General features: G+C 49.3%; 1 protein-coding gene across 2 annotated transcripts in view; it reads left to right on the forward strand.

Annotated features, from left to right (window-relative positions):
* The window catches only part of SPATA6 (spermatogenesis associated 6), a 122,029-nt gene that overhangs the window by 78,837 nt on the left and 20,382 nt on the right, over positions 1-22,810 (forward strand). For both annotated transcript variants that reach the window (XM_031969155.1, XM_031969156.1), the window contains 3 exons: positions 634-674; positions 11,846-12,024; positions 19,478-19,583. In XM_031969155.1, the coding sequence (XP_031825015.1) occupies positions 634-674; positions 11,846-12,024; positions 19,478-19,583 (326 nt within the window). The remainder of the gene's footprint in view (positions 1-633; positions 675-11,845; positions 12,025-19,477; positions 19,584-22,810) is intronic.

Below are 22,810 nucleotides of genomic sequence, written 5' to 3' on the forward strand. Positions count from 1 at the left end.
GTCTAGGCATGGGTTGGTATGTATTCTAACCTCCTTGCTTTATGATGAGGAAAGAGAAGTGACTTGCTCGTGGTCCCCCAGCTAGTAAAAAGGAGTGGGGACACATTTATGCAGCACCTACTAAGTGCCAACAAGGTGCTAAGCACTCTGGGTACCAATAGAGGCAAACCAGCCCTCAAGGTGCTCAGAATCTTGGGGGAGACAACATGCAAATAGCTAGACACAAACAGAGGAAATTGGAGATAATGGACAGAGGGAAGGTCCTAGACTTAAGAAGGTTTGGGAAAGGTCCCGTGGAGAGGCAGGATTTGAGTTGAAGAAGGCCCAAGAGGCCAGATGGCAGAGGGAGGGGAGCACATTGCAAACACGGGGGGCTCAGACCTGCCAGGCCGGGTCTAATGCTCTTTCCCCTGGTGACAGGGGGCTGGTCATCGGATCTTTTCTGTCTGGGGCAGGTTGGATCTCTGCCCCACTTCATCATCCTGAGGAGTACAGAGCGTTTGAATTTTGAGTGAGAAGTGACTGAATGTTCTAACAGACAGTAAAACTAACAGCTGAAATCAGAATGCTGATGTTTTTTTCTTATGTTATCAAATAGTTTTATTTTAATTTTTTTGTAACATCCTTTTTCAGATCATACTCATCCTGGCAGCTACAGATCCAAGGATTATAAGGTGTGTAGAAAAGGTCAGAGATGAGAGAATGAAATTTGTGTGTCTATTCTGAGGGAGGGTGTGAGTGTGTGGCCCCTCATATAAGAACTGCACATAATATAAGGATGGCCAGCATGGAGAGCCACAGGGGCTCTCTGGGAAGCTGTAATTCTGCTCCGTCCCCAAGTGGGTTGGTGACAGTTGTCAGGGACATCCGCTGGCTCCTGCAGGGCTCTCTCCAGGTCCCTTGGATTACTGAACGTGGGTGTCTGCTTGTGATTGGCAGCATTGATGGCGGCTCATGGCTCTTTTGTATTTTCTTTTTATGTCAGCTTTTTGTTTTGTCGCTGCTGAAATGGAACCTTCTCAAATACAAGTGATACTGTGTTTTTTTTTTCTTCCCCATTAGGGGAAAGGGGAAAGGAAGAGAAAAAGCTTTACTATAGAAACTACTCTGTGCCAGGTGCTGTGCCATAATCCTGCATGGTAGATGCCATTACTATCCCTATTTTATAATTGAGGAAACTGAGGCAAACTGAATTTAAGTAGCTTGTCCAGAGTCACACAACTACTAAATTTCTAATGGCAAATTTGAACTCGTGGTCTGACCTAGACCCAACCTGCCTCTTTCCCACTATAAACTTCTTAGTCTTCTATTCATTCATTCTCTCTAAAAGTCTTTGTTGGTCACTCAACTCTTCTTGTCATTATTATTGACCCTCTAGTATGTTAAGTACGTGCTAAGTGCTTAAGAGAAGTGCTGAAGAATCACATAGCCAGCAATAGGTAGGGAAGACCTTCCGAAAGAACTGTGACTTGAGCAAGACCCCAAGGGATTGACAGGCCTCAGGTACCAGTAGAAGGGAACAGTGCATTCCTAAAAAAGCTTGGTGTTCAAGTCAGCCTGTGGTGGTGGTGGTGGGGGCAGGGAACCATGACTTCCTACCTACAGGAATACATTAGGGGTCCATTGTCTTTTCCAAATCATGCCCCTTTTGTCAGTGGTACCTGGTTCTCCCAGAAATCTCAGCTCCTCCATCTTCCCTCTGCAGTATCTGCATCTACCCTATCTCCAAGTCCTAACTGGTCTTCCACATAATGCCTCCCAGAATCATGCCCTTCCCGCTTTTGCCCCATGGCCATTATCCTCCCCTCCCCTCTATGCTAAACCCTGGTCCAGCTTAGAATCATAGATACAAAGAGTTGGAAGCTGCCTCAGGTCCTTTAGCTTCTCTTTGAAGGCCTCCAATGATGGGGATCTCACTCCAAATGGAGTAGGACACCATGGTCAGGAAGTTTTTCTTAGAAAGCCAAATTGTGCATATGGATAATATTCCCTCCTCTTTCTTAGTTCTTTTGGGAATAAGCAGAAAACATCTGTTGGTTCTACACAGGATCCCTTCAATCCCTAAAGACAATTTTCTTGTTCTTTCTGAGACTTATTATTGCCAAACTATATATTTGTTGTTATTGTTTATTTGTAACATCTATTTTCAATATATTTTTATTTTGTTAAATATTTCCCTACATGGAAGAAATGTTTACCATTCATTTCTTAAAATTTTGAATTCTAAATTCTTTCTCTCTCTTACCCCTCCCCTAGTATATTAATTATACATGTGAAATCGTGCAAAACATATTTCCATATTGCCCATATTACAGAAAAACAATAATTATCAAAAGCAAGAAACTTAAAGTAAAAAAAAAATACGCCCCAATCTGCACTCAGAATTTAGCCTTTCTGTCTCTGGAAGTGGATAGCATTTTTTATCCTAAGTCCTTTGGAATTGTCTTGGTTTATTGTGTTGTTGAGAAAAGCTAGGTCATTCACAGTTGATCATCATGCTTTGTTTCTGTTACTGTGTTTAGTGTTTTCCTGGTTCTGCTCACTTCATTCTGCATCAGTTCATGTAAGTCTTTCCAGTTTTTTTCTGAAAGCATCCTAATCATCACTTCTTATATCACAACAATATTCCATCACAATTACATACCACAACTTGGTTAGTCAATCCCCAATCAGTGGGCATCCCTTCGATTTTCAGCTCTTTGCAGCCACAAAAAGGGCTAATAAGTCCCTTTCCCCTTTTCTCTCTTTGGGATACAGGAGTAGTGGTAGCGCTATCAAACTAAAAGGTTTGAATGCTTTCGCTTGGTTTGTTTTGGGAAAGTATATTAGAAAATTGCAGAAAAGGGTGCCCTCAGATGTCTAGAAACATGTAGTTTCAAGGTTCTTCCCCATTGTGATTTATCAACGTTCCACCTAAAATGTGTCATCTAGAAATGGGTTCAATTCAATAAGCAATTAGTAAGCATCTACATGCAAGTATACTACTGTATACTATAGAATACGCTATGCTAAACACTGCAGATACCAAAACATTAAAACAACCACAGCCACAGGAACAGACTTTGCCTTCAGGAAGCTTATATTCTGCTTGAGCAGGATGGCGGGACCCAAATTGTATCAGAAAGCTGTATCGGTACGTTGGAGAGTTGTATCAGGCCTTTAGGCAGAGATTCACCTTTGTGGCACTTAGAAGTAAGGGGAAGATCCCAGGATGTGGGAGTGAGGAAGAAATGTCCCACATAGGAAGGGGCAAAGGCCCCAGATGGAAGGGGAAATGCAGAGTGTAGAGGAAAACCATGTGAAATCAGTCTAGAAAAGTGTGTGAGAGCCAAGCTGGAGAAGCCACAGGGAGCCACGGAAGGCTTGTCAGCAGGATCCGGGAGAGGTCAGACCTGTACACCGCGCTGGTCGGCTCAGGGACTAACCTTCCCTCCCCCTAAGCCCCCGGCTTCCACTGTGCAGTGTCCTCTCCTCACACCTTTTGGGGCGTTGAGGTACTTTTAATGGATCAGGCTCCCACCTGGAAAGCCTCAGCGACTGCTGTGGTTAACGTTTGGGGTGGGGAGATGAAATGCTGGCTAAGGTGGTGCTGCGCAGGGGCTGGCTAGGGGGGATTTGAGTGACCAGACCCAGAGCAAGGTCTCAGTGGGAGAGTGGTCTGTGGGGGGTGGAGGGGAGGGTTGCTGAGCCGCCTTGTTAGGAGCCCGAAGGGCACCCCATGAGCAAGCTAGTGGGCGACACAAAACTTGTACCAGTGTCTCAATTACAGGGTGACGGAATCCGGTCTCAGAAGCTCTCGACAGTAGGATGTGGCCCAAACTGGGCAATGAATAGACTGCTGTGTGCTTTATGCACAGGTAGAGACGGAGATGGGCTAGGCCAGAGTGGACAGAGTCTCTAGGAACATGGAGCAGCCTTAGAGGGTCTGTAGGGAGGGAGGAGACCAGACCTCAAGTGCTCTGCTCCATCCTGGCCCCAGCGACTGTGGCTTGTCTAGAAAGAAGGAGGGAAAGTGTGCCCCGGTTTATCCCCAGCTGCCCCTGCATTCATCCGGGAGAGAAGGGGAAACACATATTAACCTTTCCATTTCCTGGACAGAGAAGTGAGGCGTAGGAGAGGGATCCCCTAGTTTGTATGTAACAGAACCAGGATTCAAATGAAGCTCCAGGCCTGGTTCATGACATCCAAGGTATTTCCATAGTGAGCTGGATCACTTCAGTAGAGAGCCAGAGGCAAGGAGGAAAGAGCTCCGGGTGACCCCACCCCGCCCCATCCTGCACAGTGGATGAAGATCTTAGACGTGACTTGAGACTTTGGGGGGGCACTGCTTCCTCGTCACCCCAGAAGTTGTACCCCTTTGCTCCCTGTCATTGAGCTCAGGTAGAAAACTTAGAGATGGCTCTTGTTGGGAGGGTAAGCGGGGAGCCAATGGATATTCTAGACAGGGGACGACTCTTGATTCACAGTGGAATTTATGATTAATTCCTTTTTAACAAACTGGAATTTTAATAAAAATGGAATTTGATGTCCCCAAACCCCCATCGATACTTAGCCTCCAGATACTGTCCAGTGCCTGTGCCTGCCAAGGCTTCCTGGCTCGCCCTGCCAGTACCTCTGGGCATCCCTCCCTGAGACTTTGGAGCCCGAGCAGCCTTTGAGCAAAATGGTGATGTGAAAGGCAAAACCAGCATGGGACGGACACGTGGCTGGCTCCTCTTAAGAGGAAGCTTGAAGATCATAGCATCTGTTCCTTCTTATTGTACGGCAGTGAAGACTGAGGTCCAAAGCGGGGACAGGAGCTCCCTGTGACCCCTCAGGTCCTCAGTCCTCAGTTCTAAGTGGAGCACTTTCCTGTGCCATCAACAGTTACAGCGCAATGGGCAGCCCCAGCTGCACAGTTATGGGGGAGGGTAGCAGTCCTAGCTGGGAGCAGTTACAGAGGGGTGGGCAGCCCCAGCTGGGAGCCTCCTGGTCCAGTCTCTCTCCCATGCAGCAGCCCCCTGTTCCAGGGCTTAACCAGGATTGAGTCTTGCCTCAAAGCCTGCTGGCTCCTGTTGGATCTCTCTGGGCCATAGTGTAAATGAGGAGGCTGATCCTGTTTGCCTGTAAGACCTTGTGCAAGCCCCTTAACTTTCCTGAGCTGCATTTCTGTGTCTGTCAAAGGACAGGCTTGGAAGAGAAAGGACTGTGGAGACTGAACGTGGCTGAAGCATGCTGTTTCCACCTGTTTGCTGGGGTGCTTTTGTTTTCTTGTGATTTTTCCCTTCTGTTCTGATTTTTCTTTCCCAACATGACTCATGGAAAATAAGAACTGATTGTTCATGGATAACCTGTATCAGATTGTCTCAGGAAGGGGGGAGATGAGGGAAGGAACTTACAAAATCTTCCACTCTTACAAAATCTTACAAAAATGAATGATGAAAACCATCTTTATTTGTAATTGGAAAATAATATATCATGAAAATTAAAACGAAATTTAAACAAGGAAGGGGTGGATCCCATCGGGGAAGCTCATGCTCCATCCAGGCAGCCTTTTCTGCTTGCTAGGAAGGTCTTTCTTGTTCTGCTGAAATTTGTGGCATTTTTGAATGGCATGAAAGGTTAGTACTTTAAACCCAGTATACAGAGTGACCTGTGGATCCTTCCGTTCAATTTTACAATCATTTATGAATTTATTGCCTGTCTTTATTTATTTATTTACTGCTGAGTCTGCAAAGACCTGTATTTATTGCCGAGTCTGCAAAGATGAAAGAAGAGAATTATGAGACAGTGGGCTTTGGAGCTGGAAGGGAGCTCTGACAGAAACGTTAGCCCTGGAGGAGGGGAGGGCAGGGGCCTGATTTGTCCCTGAGTGGAGGATGAGCCGAAGAATGAAGAGACTTGAAACCAGTTAGGGGGTTGGGCCAGGACAGGACAGAGCTCTGGAGGACCCAGGGTGGAGATAGCCCGGGAGATTGGGAGCAGGTGAGGGCAACCAGGAGGAGCAGAAGCAGCAAAGGACACAAAGTGCAGAGCGAAGGAGGGACATCCCCTTCAAGAAGGAGGCCACCGGAGGAAGACCACCAAAATGTGGCCATAGAGAAGGGCTGGGAACAACATTTGGGGAGAGTGTGATCTTGGGCCATGGGAAAGAGCTGTGGATAAGGGGCAACGGACCATTAGAACACGGTAAGATGATGAATGGAAGGCGGCTGCTGGAGGAGGAATGGGCTTAGGGCTAGAGGTCAGAGCCTGGGGAAGAGGAAGGTCCCTTCTTCATCTGTGAAGAGAGTGGGATGTGAGGAAGCTCAAGATGGATGGCCGTGCTGGTGGACTAGGGAGACCCGGCCCAGGGGAGGAGAGAAGTTTGGAGCATCCAAGAAGGGACTGGGATAGAGCCGAACAGCCAACCATTTTTAAGTTGTTTTGAAGCAAATTTCTTTATTGAAAATGTTGAGGAGCCAAAAGAAGGCTCCATTCAGCATTTGATTGCAATGCAGGCCCCTTTTCCAGGGCAATTTCACTTTTCTTTTAAGTATTCTTGTGCTTCGCAGTGGGCCTGGCAGGTAGGGGCTCTCGGTCAGTTTGAATTCATCTGAGTTGATTCTCACAAGGAAGAAGTGGGCACTGAGCTTCCTCCAAGGGAGGAGAGCTCGAGGTGCAGGGGGCCTTGAAGATGGAGTCCAAGGGTGGAGAGGCCTGTGGTTAATGGAAAAAGAGCTAATGATGAGGATCTGATTTGTCAGGTGTCCTACCTAACTGTGGAGCTAGCAGGGTCTTAGTGGCCACAGAATCCAGGCCTGTCGTTTTAGAGGGGAGGAGCTAGGGAATATCTGAGGATTGAGCCTCTGTCCCTTATTCCAAAGAATCCACATTGTTTCGGGCTGCTATAAGAGAAGGAGGGTTTTAGAGGGGACTTTCAAGCCCATCTTTCCCGCATGTGTATTTGCCCCTGGAAGTTCCCCTTCTGGACAAGGTACAGTTGCTACATCTTGCTTTTGGAGGGAGTGGGAAGACTGCCAGGAAGTGGGAAGGCTTGAGTTGGAGACCATGTTAGAGACCACTTAGGCCTTGTGTGACCTTGAGCAAGGGTCTCCAGGGTCCAGAGGCCGTTGTGATCAGAGAGAGGGCTGGGAAGGGGCAGAATTGTGGGCAAAGCACCAGGAGTCACGCCGGCGAGACCGAGACCTGGGCTGGCTTCTGATGGTGTCTGGACCACAGAATAGCAAATGTCAGCACTTCTGCCAATTTACATCTACCAGAGTCTCCTTGGAGAGCCTTGGAACATGCAGGTCACCAACTCAAAAAGTGTTCACGGCGTAGAGACATTTTCTCTTAAACATTTTAATTAAAATTGATTTCTTTTCTAAGAAGAAAAAGAGTTATTGAAGAAAACTATTGTTTGTGCTAGCCAGGCAGTCGAGCCATCAATTAGTTAATTAATCACATTCCTAAGACCTTTAAGCACTACTATTTTCTAACAAAATGTATTCAGGGATCAGCATCTCAGAGCTGGAAGGGAATTTCGGAGCCGGCTTCAGCCTGGAGAATAGCAGGGCAATTGGAGAGTGGAGGGCAGCCTTTTCAGGCTTCTCAGCCCCACAAGGAGAGTGCTCATTGTCAGGGAGACTGAGTTGAAACCTGCCTCTCTTCTCTCTCCCCTTCACTTGCCCTCTCGGGCCAAGGGCTCAGCAAATATTCATTAAACGCGGGGTTGACGGGCGTCCGGCATCTGGAGGACCTGGCCCCAATCTGTGTGATCTTGACCAAGTCACCCCCCTTCTCCAAGAAAAGGGAAAAGTTTCCTATTCTTCCACATCAGAGGGCTGGACTCCTTGTGGTCACCCCGGCTTCCTGGTCCTAATCTGGTCATCCAGATCCTGCATTTAAGCTGATGATCAGAGCGTGGCCAGAACCGAGAGGCTCGGAGCTGAGGGGGCCAGATTTGGGCCCTCAGTGTCGTCTTGAGCAAGTCCCCATCTTGCTGGGCCTGTTTTCTCATCTGGAGAAGGAGCCATTTGCACTTAACCTCTAAGGACCCTTAAAACTCCGGTGAGTTTGTGCCCTCAGGCCCTCTGGGTCCCTCCCCTGCACACCAAGGCTCCAGAGGAGGCAGAATACACAGTCTGATTCCTGTCCCACCTAGACCAGGGAGGAAGAAATGTCAGACCCAGGTAACATCAGTATAAATGTGAGTGTGTAAAAGGCCTCTTGGGCTCCATAAGCTCCTTGGAGAAGGTGCAGGAGAAGATGGAACAACATCTTCAGGCCCCCCTTGTTTGTTTAGCTGCCGACCTTCCTGGCCACCTTCCTGTAAGCTTGGTCTCTGTTTCTGGCAAAGTCTTTGCTGCTCAACCCCAAGTCTTAGCTACTTCTGGAGCCAGGATTTCCATTGTAGACCCCACAGACCGAGGAAGACTCAATGGGCTGGGAGCTGTTGTGAGGAAGGCAGTGGGAAGCAAAGGGCCCAGGGGATGCCCACCATGTGGGGCTGTATGGGAGAAGGCCATTGTAGGAAGGGCATGGTTAGTGTGCAAAGAGCCCTGTGGGCACAGGTTGGACTCACTGGCCTTGGGCTCTTTCCAGCTCTAAGGCTGTGTGATTGTTTTTTGTGTTTGTCTGTTTTTAAAGCGCTTTTATTTTTTAAACACATGCATAGATAGTTTTCAACATTCACCCTTGCGCAACCTTGTGTTCTACCTTTTTCTCCTTCCCTACTCCCATCTTTTCTCCCAGACGGCGAGTAATTTAATACAGGTTAAACATGTCCAATTCTTCTTTCCATATTACCCCATTTATTGTGCTGTACAAGAAAAGTCAGATCAAAAAGGGAAAAATATGAGAGGAAGAAAAGCAAGGAAGTAACAACAAAGGTGAAAATGCTGTGTTGGGATCCACACTCAGTTCCCACAGGCCCCTCTCCCTGGGTGTAAACAGCTCTCTCCATCTTAAGATCATTGGGACGGCTCTGAGTCATCTCATTATTGGAAAGAGCCCCGTCCATCAGAATTGATTATTGTATGATCTTGCTGTTGCCGTGTACAAGGATCTCCCAGTTTTGCTCACTTCCCTCAGTATCAGTTCCTATCAGTCTCTCCAGGCCTCTCTGAAATCCTCCTGCTGCTCATTCCTTACAGAACCATAATATTCCATCACATTTATACATCATCACTTATTTAGCCATTCCCCAGCTGTGTGATTGTAAACAGCCTCCCATGTGTCTTAGGAAGACCTGTCCTGTCCATTGGGCAGCAGGTGTCTAGGAAGCAGCCACCATGGGCCTGACCCTGGGCTGAGGAAGCCCTACTCTCCCGGAGCATCTCTGAAAGTGGAGGAGCCGATGTGGGCCTGTGTACACAGAAGGCACACAGGGTGGGAGCCTTTGGCAGCCAAGGGCCTGGGAAAGGCCTCATGGGAGTATGGTCCTGTGGTTCCCGGAGCCCAGGTTGAGAAGGGGAGCATCCAGGCAGGGGGAGCAGCCAGTGCGGAGACTGGGGACAGAGCTTATGAGGGGCTGGAGTAGGAAGCTCAGTGTGCCCGAGGGCAGCAGGGGTGAATGCAGGACCGTGGAATAGATTGGCTCAGTCCCAAACGTTTTGGTGTGGATGGTTGGAGAGGGGATCAAACTCTGGGACTGGCACTTTGCCTTGTTCTTTCAGCCCTCCCAGGTGTCTGAAGGTTTGAGCAGGAAGTGACATCCTTAGACATGTGAGCTTCATCCATGAGCTTCATGACAGGGAGAGAAGGCGTTTAGGGTGGGATTAACTAAAGGCTTTTTGCAAGGCCCTAAATGCTGTGAGAATCAAATAGGCCCTGCCCTCAAGGTCCTTATATTCTTCTTGGGGGAAACAATACATATGTGGATAAGTGAATTGGAAATTTGTCTGAAGTGAATTCAAAGTAATTTCTGGCCTGGGGAAGACCCTCCCAACTCTCCATAGAGGAGAGACTATGGGGAGACTCATAAAGGCCTTGACTAGAAGGGGGTCTACGGGGTGCATGGTAATGAAAGCCTGGAGCTAGCACAGTGGAGAGGAGGAAACCAATAGAGAAGACATTATCATGAGAACACTGTGCACACTGGGGGACTGATAATCCAGGTCACAAAGAGCCTGGTGGTGGGTGGGCTGGGGTGAGAAGGATACTTCCTTTTTTCTATACTCTGATCCGTTATAAGCCAGTTACTTCCATCCCCTCCCCAAACTAGTACAGGTCCTTTATAAATTCTTAATTGTCCCAATTTTTTTCTTCTCCTTGTTAAAAAGCAATTTGGGGGATGAATGTAATATTTTGGTGTCCAGTAGGGAGAATCAAGCATTAATCACATCATAAGATTGCCTTTCCTTGTCTCTACTAAGTTCTTGTGGATGGAAGGGGAATCCAAGATGACATCTGGACTAAAGCGAACCCCCAGGGGTGAGAGGGACCCGAGGTCAGCTAGGACAGCCACGTCCTGAGCAGGAGGCCCCTTGCCGGCTTCCCCAGCCAGAGCTCATCCCACCACGGAGAGCGCAGTGATGGGAAGCTCATCCCTTGCTGAAACCAAAGGCTCTTTTCAAGCCCAAGTGCATGGCCCCTCGCTCCCGGCTTCTCGGTACAGAGCTCAGAGAGCGCCCTTTTTGCCTTTCTGCCCTGTCTTCTCCCCATTCACTCTAACAGAGTGAATCTCTGTTAGAACCGGCTTCCGTCCGTATTTGTGAAAGGCCCCTGCTCGGTGCCGGTTACAGAACGATGGGGGCCCCACACCAGCGGGAGCCCTGCCAACATCTCTCCTCGAGGCCGCTGCCAGACCTTCCCAGCTCCCTTAGCTGGTTCCTCGGGGATCGCTGTTTTTAACATGAGGGACGCTGTACAAAGCACAGAGGGCACAGGCCTCTGGGAGAAGTATCACACAAGAGCGGTCGCCGGGGGCTCCCCCCAGGGCCAAGGGCTGGCCCTGCTTGGCCACTGCCATCGGAAGCGATGCCTGCGATCATGTGGTACCGGCGTTCAGAGCTGAGCCACCACTGAAATGGAGGCCGAGCCACTGGGCAGAGGGCTCGCCCATCCGATCGCAACTGCCACTGTTGTCTGGCCTTGGCCGTGGGTTGTAGCTCCCCTTTCCTTCACACTCAGGCCTGGGCACAAGGTCGGGGATGAGTGTTCCCATTTCACAGATAAGAAGATTGACTGGTTCACAGCTGGACTCAGTATCACAGGGTCCTGGCTGCCTAACCCTGCATCTCCCTCTGCTGCCCCAGTGGGCCCTGGCTCTCTTGGGCACATTTTACAAACTCAGCCTCTCATGCTTCCAATTGTGCTGGTTGACTCCAATTGACTTTGGCCGCCTTGATTGTTGACCGGTTGACGCTGACTGGCTCCCTGCACATTGGCTGCCATGTGCGAGCCCCCCGCCAGCCACAGGAGCAGCAGGCCTGGAGCCAGGACACACTCACATCTGGCGTTTCTCAACCAGCAATGGCGGCTTCCCATCCTTAGAGGGCTTGGCCCCCATTCCTGCTCTCCAAAATTAGCCTCACGGTTTAAAATTAGAACCAGCCCCGCCCCCATGGGCTCCCTAAGAGCCCGGGGTGAGTCGCAGATGCCTTGAGCCAGGAGGCATCTCGGACACCCCTGGGTCATCCCCGGCACAGCCCCCACCCTCTCCTGCAGAATTGCTTGGAAGGAGGGGAGGCTCTTGCTGCTGGGAATCCGGGCCTTTGCCCCAAGACCGTTGGGTCCTGGCTTCGGTTCTTCATATGTGACCTCGGAGAGTTCCTTGCCAGCCGTGAAAGGGACTGGGCTGGAGGAGCCCCCCGGCCTGGCTGATGGGCCACCGGCTCCTGATCTGTGGTTCTCACCTGGCCTTTCACTGTGTCTCTTACAGATTTCTAACCCATCTCATGGAAGAGACCGTGAAGACTCTCTGGAGCGTTGTGAAGAGTACGTTACTCGGCAGTCTAGGCCACACCACACCGACAGGATCCTCTTGGTCCATTCGGCACCCTCGTCAATGCAGAAACGCTCTCCCAGCCCTGTGCTCAATCAGTCAACTCTCAGGGAAAGGTGAGGTTCTTCTCCCTCTCACACAGGCTTCAGACCTCTCTGAACCTCCGTTTCCTCCTCCGTGGTTTTTGGGAAACCGAGGCAGCTCCCCGGAAAGGACACGGGGTGGGATTTAGAATCTCTGCGTTTGGGTTCCGGCCCTTCCCCTTAAAAGCTGTGAGACGACAAATCCTCCAGTGTCCTTGGGCCTCAGCGGCCTCACAGGAGCACCCCAAGGGGGTAGCTCTGAATTCCAAGTGCTCAGAAAATATAATTAGGCACAGGGCCACATGCTCTTAGCACGGGGGTCACCCCATCAATGGCAGATGAGTATTTCTATCACAGGCCCCCACTGGCAAACGTGCCTGAGCACTGGTTGTTGGGGGGAAGGATTTGGCAAATGGCCCCCAAAGTGTGGTGGAGTCAGGTGCCCGTGTGGGCTAGAGCCAGGGAGGCCTAAAGTTCCTCCTGGATAGCAAATAGCAAAGTGCTGGGCGTCCTTCCCGCTGCTTTAGCCCCCTCCAACTCAGCCGACGGGGGTCCCACAGGCCCTCCAGTCTCAGAGACCTCCGCCTGAGCAGGAGTCCTCAGCACCACAAGTGGGCCCCCAGGCTGCGGATGACCAGGGAGGAGGAGCAGCCTCTGTGGCTTTTGGCTTCCAGCTCTGCTTGCTGTGTGTTAAATCTTCAGCTAGGGCATATTCCCCCCCCCTCCCCCGGGGAAGGGAAGGGCCTCCCTGCCCACTTTGTCTGCTGATTCCCAGACAGACCTGTCCTGAATGGGCCCAGGGGCTCGTGGGTAGGGGCTCAGTCCTGCTCCATCATGGAAGCCACCTGGGTTAGGTGACTTATTCCTCGAAAGGCCTGCTCTCCTTCAGGGCGTCAGGCGGGTAGCCTTCACACCTGGGTGATGGCGGAAGTGACAAGCCGTCAGCATCCTTTTTGTGGCTTTTTTCTGGCCTGAAACCCACATGGCCATAGACCCATGAGATGCTGGAGCTGAAGGAGCTCATAGATCCAGGAACATTTAAATGCTGGACTCAATCTGAAACGAACTGGTCTTAAACTAAATGCCTACTATGTGCTAGGCCCTGTGCTAATCACTGAGGATACACAGAGAGGCCAGAATGTGAGCACTGATCTCAAGGAGCTTAAGGGTTTAATGGGGAACGCAATCCACAACCATGGGCATGAAGAAGCCGTGGAGAAGCCGTCAGCACAAGCATGGTCCAGAAAGGCTTCCTGGACAAGTGGAAGTTAAGCTGGGACTTGAAGGGAGCCCGGGAGGGCTTCGAGGCAGGGGGCACGGCCAGAGAATATTTTTCCTGAAGTCTGGAGGCGAGGCAGCGGGGGTTCGGGGGGATGTGGAGTTTGAAAGAACCTTAACCATTCAGTGGATGAGCAGCTAAGGCCCCAGAGCTCCTCTGAGTTTCTCCCTTCAGTCATCTTTGGCAATTGCTGCATTTCAAGGGAGATTTCAAAATTGCTTTGATTTGTACTTCTATGATAGAGTGAATTTCCCCATGGGTAAGAGAAAAGCTGAGCAGACATCCCCACTCACCAGATACCATTTATCGAAGGCCTCCTGTGGGTCCGGCACCGTGCTGAGTGCTGGGGAGCAGCAAAAGCAGGAGATGGTCCCGGCCCTTTGGCCGAGCCCTCAATCCTGGCTCCCGTCCTGGCCCAGCCAGCTTCTGGGCTGTCCGAAAGCTGAATCGGGAGCACAGGAGAAGGGCATTGGCCCCAAGGCCATCTGGAGGGGAAGGAAAGGAAGAGAAGAAAAGAAAAGAAAAGGAAGGAGAGGAAGAGAGAGGGAGAGTTGCCCTCAAGGAATGACTGTTCTCAAAAGCAGCTCCCCAGGCCTTGATCAAGTCAAGCTCGAGAAGAAAGCAGGTTACTCTTAACGTGATCTTGGCTTTGAGTCAGAAGAGCTGCCTCTGCCCTTCAATGAGTTGGGGACTTGGCGAGTCCCCTCTGGGCAGTGTCCCTGGCTGTAACTTGGTGGGAGAGGCTATAACAAGCCCTTCCAGGACAGAGGGGGTTGTGTGTCTCAGGAAAGCTTGCCAGAAGGCAGGAGAGCTGGCCCAGGTGGGCCCCTTCAACGGCTGGGCCCCCTCCAGGAGCCTGAGCTTCCCCACCCATGAATGGGGCCCTTGTAAGCAGACGCCTGTGCAAAGGGAGCAAGTGATCTTCTCCCTCGAGTCACTGCCCTACTCAGTACTTCTCATGGCTCTCTGCAAGTTCCAGAGCAAGCAGGGACGCCTTCTCCTGGGCATTGGAAGGGCTTCACTCCTGGGCCCAGCCAGCCTATCTGGCCCCACTGCATGGCGCTCCCTTCCTTCTCTGTCCCTTGGAGATGCACCGGTCTTTTACTGCTTCCCACATTTTACTTCATCTCTCATCACGAGGCTTTTGCCCTGGCCATCCCTCACGCCTGGTATGCCTTCTGAACCCCTCTGCTCTTAGACTCCAGTGTTTCCTTTTAAGATTTGGCTCAAGTGTCACTTTATACACATGTGTATAAAAGCAATTTCTCCCCATATGCCAGTACTTTCCCCCCAAAATCATTCTATATGTATATATGTGTGTGTACTTGCACATATATGTATATGTGTGTGTGTACATATTGTCTCTCCAGTACAAAGTAAGCTCCTCAAAGAGAGAGATAGTTTGATTTTTATGTCGGTATTTCCTGGAAACTGGCTCATAGGAAGTGACTAATGCTTCTGGGTGATTTGCTCGTTGTCCACCATCTCCCGTGTTCTTGGCTGGCCCTTTGGTGGGGTGCTGTTACTGGGAACCCTGGAACCTCTCGGAGAAGAGGAGGTGTGGGAGTGTGAGCAGTGAGGTCATTTCTCACTTAGAATAAATTCCAGACTGAGAATCTTACATTTAATGGCAACCTGAAAGCTGGGTTGGGGCTGCTTCGATGATGCTTGAGGGCAGAGTCCTGTTCATTTTTTTTTTTGCATCTCTATATCCCCAATACCTTGCAACGGTCCTGGCACATAGTAGGTGCTTCACGGCACATAGTAGGTGCTTCCTAAGTGCTTATGGCATTGTTGAGTTATGGAAAGATAGAAACATTGCTTTTTGTTTCAATTTCTAAAAGTCTGTGATACTCAGAGATGTCAGAATTTTATTTATCTACCATATGGCAGACTTCACATGAAGAGTGTGTGTGTGTATGTGTGTGTGTGTGTGTGTGTGCGCGCGCCTTACAAGGGACTGCCTGCATTTTAGACCAGAATTTAATTTTTTTTCCTCTTCTCAGTAAACAAAAAAAATTAATGTCTTTAGTTGTATTACCAGGGAAGGAAAAATGGTTTTGTCCCATTGATTGTGCTTCAACATGGCTGGCATCTTTAAAATGAATTATAAGCCATTTTCTGATTAATTTGTTTTTTTCTGAGGCACCGAGCAATACTTCCAAAGTGTTTATATAATCTATTGGAATCGATAAACAATTTAAACTGATGCAGCTGTCGAATGTGTCTGTGTCCCCGGGAAAATTGGAAGTATGACAAAGAGTGCACGTATAGAAGTTTATTTTGTTGATCTGGGCAAACGAGGACTGAAATCCAATGCGCTTTCATGAGTTGCTGCAGGAAGAAGCTGACAGTGTCACCAAACACAAAACCCAGAGGTTGCAATTGCTTTTAAAATTCCTCTTAGTGATTTTTGGCAAATGCAAATCCGTGCCCTTAATGAGCAAAGGGCTTTGCTTCGTCCCCTTTTGGGAAATCTATCCACTAGCACCTGAAATCAATATGAAGAAATCAGATTTCAGAAGCTAGTTTTTCCCTAAGATGATTTGAAGTAGGTTGACTATTAATATTATGATTTAAAATTTGGATTAGACTTTAGAATTATTACAAAAATTAGGCAGCTAAATATTAGGAAAATTCACTGAAAAGAAGCTGAGACTCTCCAGGATCACACTTGGAGGTTTGGAATTTTCCAAATGAGGATATGAAAGGCTCAGGCCCTTCCCTAGCATCCCTAGCATCCCTAGTATCCCAACATCTCTTATCCCACAGCGCAGACTAGTGGCTGGACCGTGGAGGACAGAGCAGCTTAGCTTCAGCCCCAAGTTCCAAAATCCATGAGTACCATTGCCATGGGTGCACCAACACCCCCTTTTCTCTCACTGATAGGTGATATCCTGCCTTAGAGTCCATCAAGAGACCTGGCATACAGTAGGCACTCAGCATATGTTAGGTAAATGGACTTTACCAAATTCTCTTTTATAAATCAATTATTAATGTGGCTGATTTACAAATGGATTACTGGCAACTGCCCTGGTAAGAAGATTAATTTGTGATTTATCCTTTTTATGTGCAAATGTGTGTGCATTTGAAAAATGGCATGAATGAAATATGCAAATTGGTCTCCAGTAAAGAGAGGCCCCAAATCAGAAATCATGAATGGCCTCAGCTTTTTCCAGATGGATTCTCTGACTGAAGGCGGGAGTGAGTGATGGCCCGGCTCCTCTGTGTCTCGGGTGACCGAGCTGGCCAGGCCAGGCTCCCCAGCCACCCAATTAGGAAGGGGCAGGACGTGTCTTCAGAATCCAGATCCGATGGCCCATTGTCACACCCACATCAACAGGATGATAGACACGAATGGAATACGTGTGTGAAAGAAGGGAAAAGGGAATCTACTTGGTTTGTTTGGGGAAGTAGAAAAGACGGCTTGTTTTATCCGGTGCTGTAAGTGAAGTAAGCAGGAGGCAACGTCTTCAGTATCCTTTTGGGGGCAAGTTCAAGTGCATCCTTTTACTTAATGAGTGGCTCAGATTGGTAGCCACCTGAGACATGTTGGCCCCCGGCAGTTCAGTGACCAGGATACTCCATCTCTCCTCTCTGCCTCCCCCCTGCTTAGAGTCCTCACCTCCTCCTCTTGGTCTGTCTCAGCAAGTTCTTCAAGGGGCCTTCCCGAAGCACCTACCATGGGCCAAGCAGGTGACCCTCACTGGGGATGCAGAGAAAGGCCACAAGCAGGCCCACGCACTCTGACCGCCAGGAGAGCCTGGGGAGGGGATAATGGGGGAAGGGCCAGAGAACCTGCCTCAGGGGACTTGGAGGGTCATGCCCCGAGCCACACATTGCTGCTGGGGCAGGAGAGGGAGGCAGAAGCCTGCCAGGGTGATGCCATCGGGGACGTGGTGTGGGAAGCTGCTGAGCCTACAAATGGGCACAGGCTTGTGACATGCTCAGACCTGCACATGGGAAAGTCCTTTCGACAGCTGCTATGTTAGTCCAGGCGTGGGCCGACGGGGCCTGGGCCGGGATGGTGGCCACCTCCAAGGAGAGAAGGGGGCGTGGATGAGAGTGATTGGGAAGGTCAGATCGCCGGGATTGGTGGGGGCTCAAGCCTGGGTGCCTGGGAGGATAGAGGGTGGAGGGGGAGGGGAAGGGAGATGATGTATTGAATACGTTTATGGTCTTTCCAGTTAGAGGTGTCTAGTGGGGAGTTTGAGATGTGGCTCTAGGATCAGCAGAGGGGCTGGGTCCCACTAAGTGGGTTTGAACAGCATTAGCATAGACACGCTAGTCTGATCCAAGGGAGCCGATGAGATCGCCAAGCAAAAGGATATAGGAGAAGAGAGGGTCCAAGGCAGGGCCCTGGAAGACCCCCACAATTAGCAGGCGGGACCCAGATGACAATCCAGACTGAGGAGGAGTTCACCAGCTCCCACTGCCTCCCGCACTCAGATACCTTCCATGTACTCTGTATATACCTATAGAGGTTCATTAATGCTTCTGTGCCTAATTATATATTGTCTGTCCCACTGCTTGGGATGAGGGACTTTTTTTTGCCATTCTTTGTGCTGGTGCTTAGTACAATGTTTGGAACACAGTAAAGGCTTAATAAATGCTTGTTAACTGAGGCCATACTTGCCACATGGTTACTCCAATCTTTGCCTGAAATTCTCCGCTGAGGGGGCTCTCTTCCCCCATGGCCCATTGCCCTTTTGTGGAGATCTGATTGTACAAAGTCTGTCTTTACATCGAGTATAATTCTGCCTCTCTACGATTCCACCCATTGCCCTCTTTGGCAAAGCAGAATGTGTCTTTTCCTTAAATAACAGTATTAGAACTGGTCGATCGATAGACATTTCTTAACATACCAGGTGCTATGCTGAGCCCTTGTCGGGCCCTCAAGATGCTGCGTTCTAATGGGATATACAAGATCGAGTCCCTCCCATCTGCTCCGGACACCTGTTGTATTGACATCATTATTTATGTACATATTTATGTATTTAGGGACTAGGCTGCTACCTTTCTCTGTGTGCCGGTCTCTTAGCACAGTGATTGGCACACGGTTAGCATTTAATAAATACTTGAATGTTTATAGGCGTAGGGAAGGAACAGTCAATAGGGAGAGGTTGAAGGTTAGAGTGGGGGAGAATGCCGTGGGAGCACTCTGCTGGAGAAGGCAGGATCATGGGGGTTGACCTTGATAAGCAGAATGGTCACCTTATTGTCAGCAACTGTAGAAGGAGAGAGGGAGGATGTCAGAGCAAGGGAGAAAAGGAGAGACGACAAATGCAGGTGCTTGGGAGGTCTGCGGTCATCAGCTTGTGTCCGAGCAGCCCTCACGTGCCCAGCCCTCCCATCTCGTCATTGGGAACGGTCTGGCACAGTGTGGCCTCTGGCTGGGAAATCTCCAGGGGAGGAGGCCAAGGGTGGTTTGTCCCAGAAGCCTCTGGGGGCAAGGAGCAGGGCCAGGCCAGGGGCAAACTCCTTCCTCCTTCAGCTGATGCTGGGACTCCCTGGGCTCTAGTGCCCATCCCCACTCTATCCTCTGCTGGCTGCCCTCCAGGGTATCAGTCCTTATCTTTCCTAAAATCTGGCTCCCGGATCTGAACCCAGGCATCCAACGGCAGCGAGCCTCTCCTGAGCACTGAGTGTGGCTGTTCCTCACTTGCCGGGGCACACTCCTGACTGATTTGATTGGACCTCCCAGCCCCCTCCTGCCATACTGACTACTACCTCCCAGAAGCTCTGTGGCTTCTCCTCTAAATTGTACCTGAGTCTCCCTTACTGAGCAGCCCCTGCGTCCCACGGCGGTCTGTGCCAGTGTGAGCTGGCCGTATGTACGGCCTGCTGGGCCTCCTCCTCTCTTGGAAGTCAGAACAAGACTTCCTCATGTCACCCCTTCAAATTCTTGTCTAGTTGAATGGCTGCCCCATTCAGTAATCTTTTAAATAAATAATAATAAATTTAAAAATTGATATTTTAAAACCCAAATGGAGGAAATTCATCTAAATTACATTTTGTCTTTTGAAATTTTCCTCACCACATTCTAGGCTTTTTTGAATCTTTTTGGATCTTAATTCTACTATCAGTTGTGGAGAAGGGGTTGGGAAGGAATAGCTGTCTGTATCTGGGAACTGGAAAGGGTTCCCCACCCGTCTTCCTACCACTGGCTTGTCTACAAATAGTATCTCTTGTCATTTGTGTCTGCAGATATCATTCAGATTGGTGCTCACCTGCAAACTCAGATGAAATACATGAGCGGGTAAAAAATGTATTGAAATCACACGGGGCTCATCAAAGATGTCTATATGTAAGTGTAAGTTTCCGGGGAGCTTGGGATTTCTACAAACCACCGGGAAAGCTGGTAGGAGAATGAAAATCCTGAATTGTTTTTCTATGTTATTTCCATGCTATTTCTACTTTCACAATTTCTATGGATTGGCTCACAGGAAAGGCAACTCAGTTGCTCACTCTATTATCTATCTTTCTACCTCTATCCACCTCTCTGGTCATCCATCTCTCTATCTCTTCATCTGTCTTGTCTGTCTGTATCTCTATCTATCTCTTCCTTCATCTCTTTTGTCTGTTCATCCATCCATCTCTATCTCCCTACCCATCTTTCCACTCATCTATCTCTCTCTGTTCGTTTATTTCTCTCTCATCTATCCATCCATCCCTCTATCCATCTCTCCACTTATCTATCTTGTCTGCCCATCTCTATCTCCCTAGCCATCTTCTCCTTATCCATCCTTCCTCATCTGTCTCTCTCCATCCATCAATGTATCCATCTCTTCCTTCATCTATTGTCTGTCCATCCATCTCTTATCTCCCTATCCATCTTTCTATTCATCTGTTTCTCTCTCTCCATCTGTCTCTCTTATCTGTCCATCCCTCTATCCATCTCTCCATTCATCTATCTTGTCTATCCATCCATCTCTTATCTCCCTATCCATCTTTCCATTCATCCATCTCTCTCTCTCCATCTGTCTCTCTCCATCCATCCCTCTATCCATCTCTTCATTCATCTGTCTTGTCTGTCCATCCACCTCCCTCCCCATCCATCTCTCTGCCTCTGTGTCCCCTCCACCGTCCACCCCTTCATGCTGCTCCATGGCGGTAGCTCTCTGCTGCCCTTCCAGCTTCAGCCTTCCCTCCTTGTCTGTCCACACTCAGTGACCAAGGCGATTGCTTGGAAGTTCACGTGTGACCCCGCCATTCATCCCTCTGCCCAGAAGGAAGGAGGAGGAGGGAAGAAGCATTCACGGGCTCCTTGTTAGCTCCAGGATCAGACCTAGCATTGCGCTAAGCTTCTGAAGCCCCGCGTTTTCTCTCCTCCGCATACTCGGTCACCCAGCCTGTATGTTTGCCCTGGCAGTGCCCCATTCCCGCAGGCCCTTCTCCTCGGCTCTACCTCCTAGCTTCCTCCAGGACTCCCTCAAGCCCCACTTGCTGCAAGTCCCCCCGGGGCCTCCTAGATCACCTTCCATGTATGTTTTCTGGGGACCTGGGCTGGGCCTCCATTAGAAAGTGAGTTTCCTGAAGGCCGGGCTGAGGCTTTTGCCTTTCTTTGCTAGCTCTAGGTGTAGCATGTAGGGTCTCACAGAGCCATGTGCTGGTTGGTAATGAGAGGACTTAAAAAGTGGGGGTGCTCCCTGGAGGCTTTCCCCTCGGGCCTCCCGTGGGGGCTGTTTGGGTCTGTCTTGGCCAACATCTGGCCATTGTCTGCCCTTCCTCCTCATCTCTGCCTCCTGGCTTCCTTCAAGGTCCAGCTAACATCCCTCCTTCTGCAGGAAGCCTTTCCCAGTCCTGCCCAACGCTTTCCCTCTGGCGATTATTTTCAGTCTTTTCCACTTTATCTGGTTTCTTCATCGGTCTGCAGGCTGCCTTTCCTCCCCCATTGCACTGTGAGCTTTTGGTGGGCCAGGATGGCCTTTTGCCTTTCCTTGCATCCCCAGCACTTACCGCAGTACCTGGCACACAGTAGGTGCTTAATAAGTATTTATTACCTGACTAACTTGTTTACATTGTAAAGGGTTAAGTTTTTTCAATTACATGTAATATCTTTTTCTCATTATTGGGCTTATATTTTACTGCTTCTGAATCTTAGCTCTGACAAGTCAATGAGGTGATTTTAGCTGACTCAGGAATTGCTCCTACACTAATAATAAGTCTTTCCTTCCCATTAAAATAGAAGCTCTCCTATTCTTTATGATGTCATTTGTGGCTTGGCATGGAAAGTGCCTGCAATTTCTTTTCTCAAAGCAAGTTTTGAGGATATGGAAGCATGAGATTTCTGAGATCTCCAGGCCTTGGGCTTCCTTTATTTTCTTCCCCTGAACCACGCTTTCCCTTATCCTTCTCCCCTTCTTACTTTTTTGTCAACTTTGTATTGAAGTCACCTCGTATGGGAGTATATGTTGATTTGATTTAGAGACTTTTATTAGAATCTTTTATAGAAGTTTTCTCCCGTTTCATCCTTAACCACCCACTTTGGTGCATCAGCCATTTTCATGGCGGTCTTTGTGCACATAGGGTTGGGATGAACCTCAGACTGGATTTCACTGGGTGACAAAACCCTCAGTGGGGTCAGCACTTCTCTGCAGCTTATACTCTTGGAGAGCAGCCGGGGCATCAAAGGGTGGACCCAGGGCTCCCTGGTCCCAAGGCCAGCTTGCCACCCATGATGACACCCAATGTCTGACAAAGACTCCTTCTTGATGTTCTTTTAAGGGCAAGAGTGAAGGGGCAGGAAATGCTTCTCAGTGAAGAGGGAATGTTCCTCCATTCTACTCTCCTACCTTCTAGGCCAGCATCAGGCAGGTTACCGAGTCCTCCTAAAATGAGGGAATGAGATGTTTGCAAAACCCTTTGCAAACCTAGATGCTCTATAAATACCCAACTATTATTATATTACTGCAGAATGGGATGGGCAAATATCCCACAAAATGTTGCCTTAGATGTGCAATGAAGCTTGCTCTGCCAACCACTCTCTTTAATCTTCCAAGGATCACCCATGAGCCATGTACCATTTCCCTGAAACTCCCTCCTCTCTTCTGGTTTCATTTGAAGCAAGAATATTACAAAGAATAGGATGCAGCCTTCATGGCCATACATGCATTCATTGTTCTTTGGATGAGGATCTCAGTGGCCAAAAAAAATAACATTTCGAGGTGGTCCACAGACCATGCTGGGTTTAGCATTCACTTCTCTGCCATTGAGATGGTAGGACAGAGCCCCTCAGCACACAAGGTGCCTCTTTGGGATTGCCAGGGGCCAGCCTTTCAACTCTTGTTGGCTCTCTGCTCTCATCCCTGGACAGACTTCCAGAACCTCATTTCTTATAGAAATGTCCCAGAGATTCATAGAGGTCGGGGGAACCACACATCCAGAAAATTCTCTGCGCAAGGTGAGGAAGGCTTTGGGAGGCTAGCCATCATATCACCAATTCTTTGCTTAATTCTGTCGGTCTGTAGCCCCCCTTGCTACGTCACAGCTGTTGAGTCCTCATTAGCCACTCCCCTTCAGTGGCCCAAGGGAAGCTGG

This window comes from Sarcophilus harrisii, chromosome 4, assembly GCF_902635505.1.
Source record: "Sarcophilus harrisii chromosome 4, mSarHar1.11, whole genome shotgun sequence".
Taxonomy (NCBI): domain Eukaryota; kingdom Metazoa; phylum Chordata; class Mammalia; order Dasyuromorphia; family Dasyuridae; genus Sarcophilus; species Sarcophilus harrisii.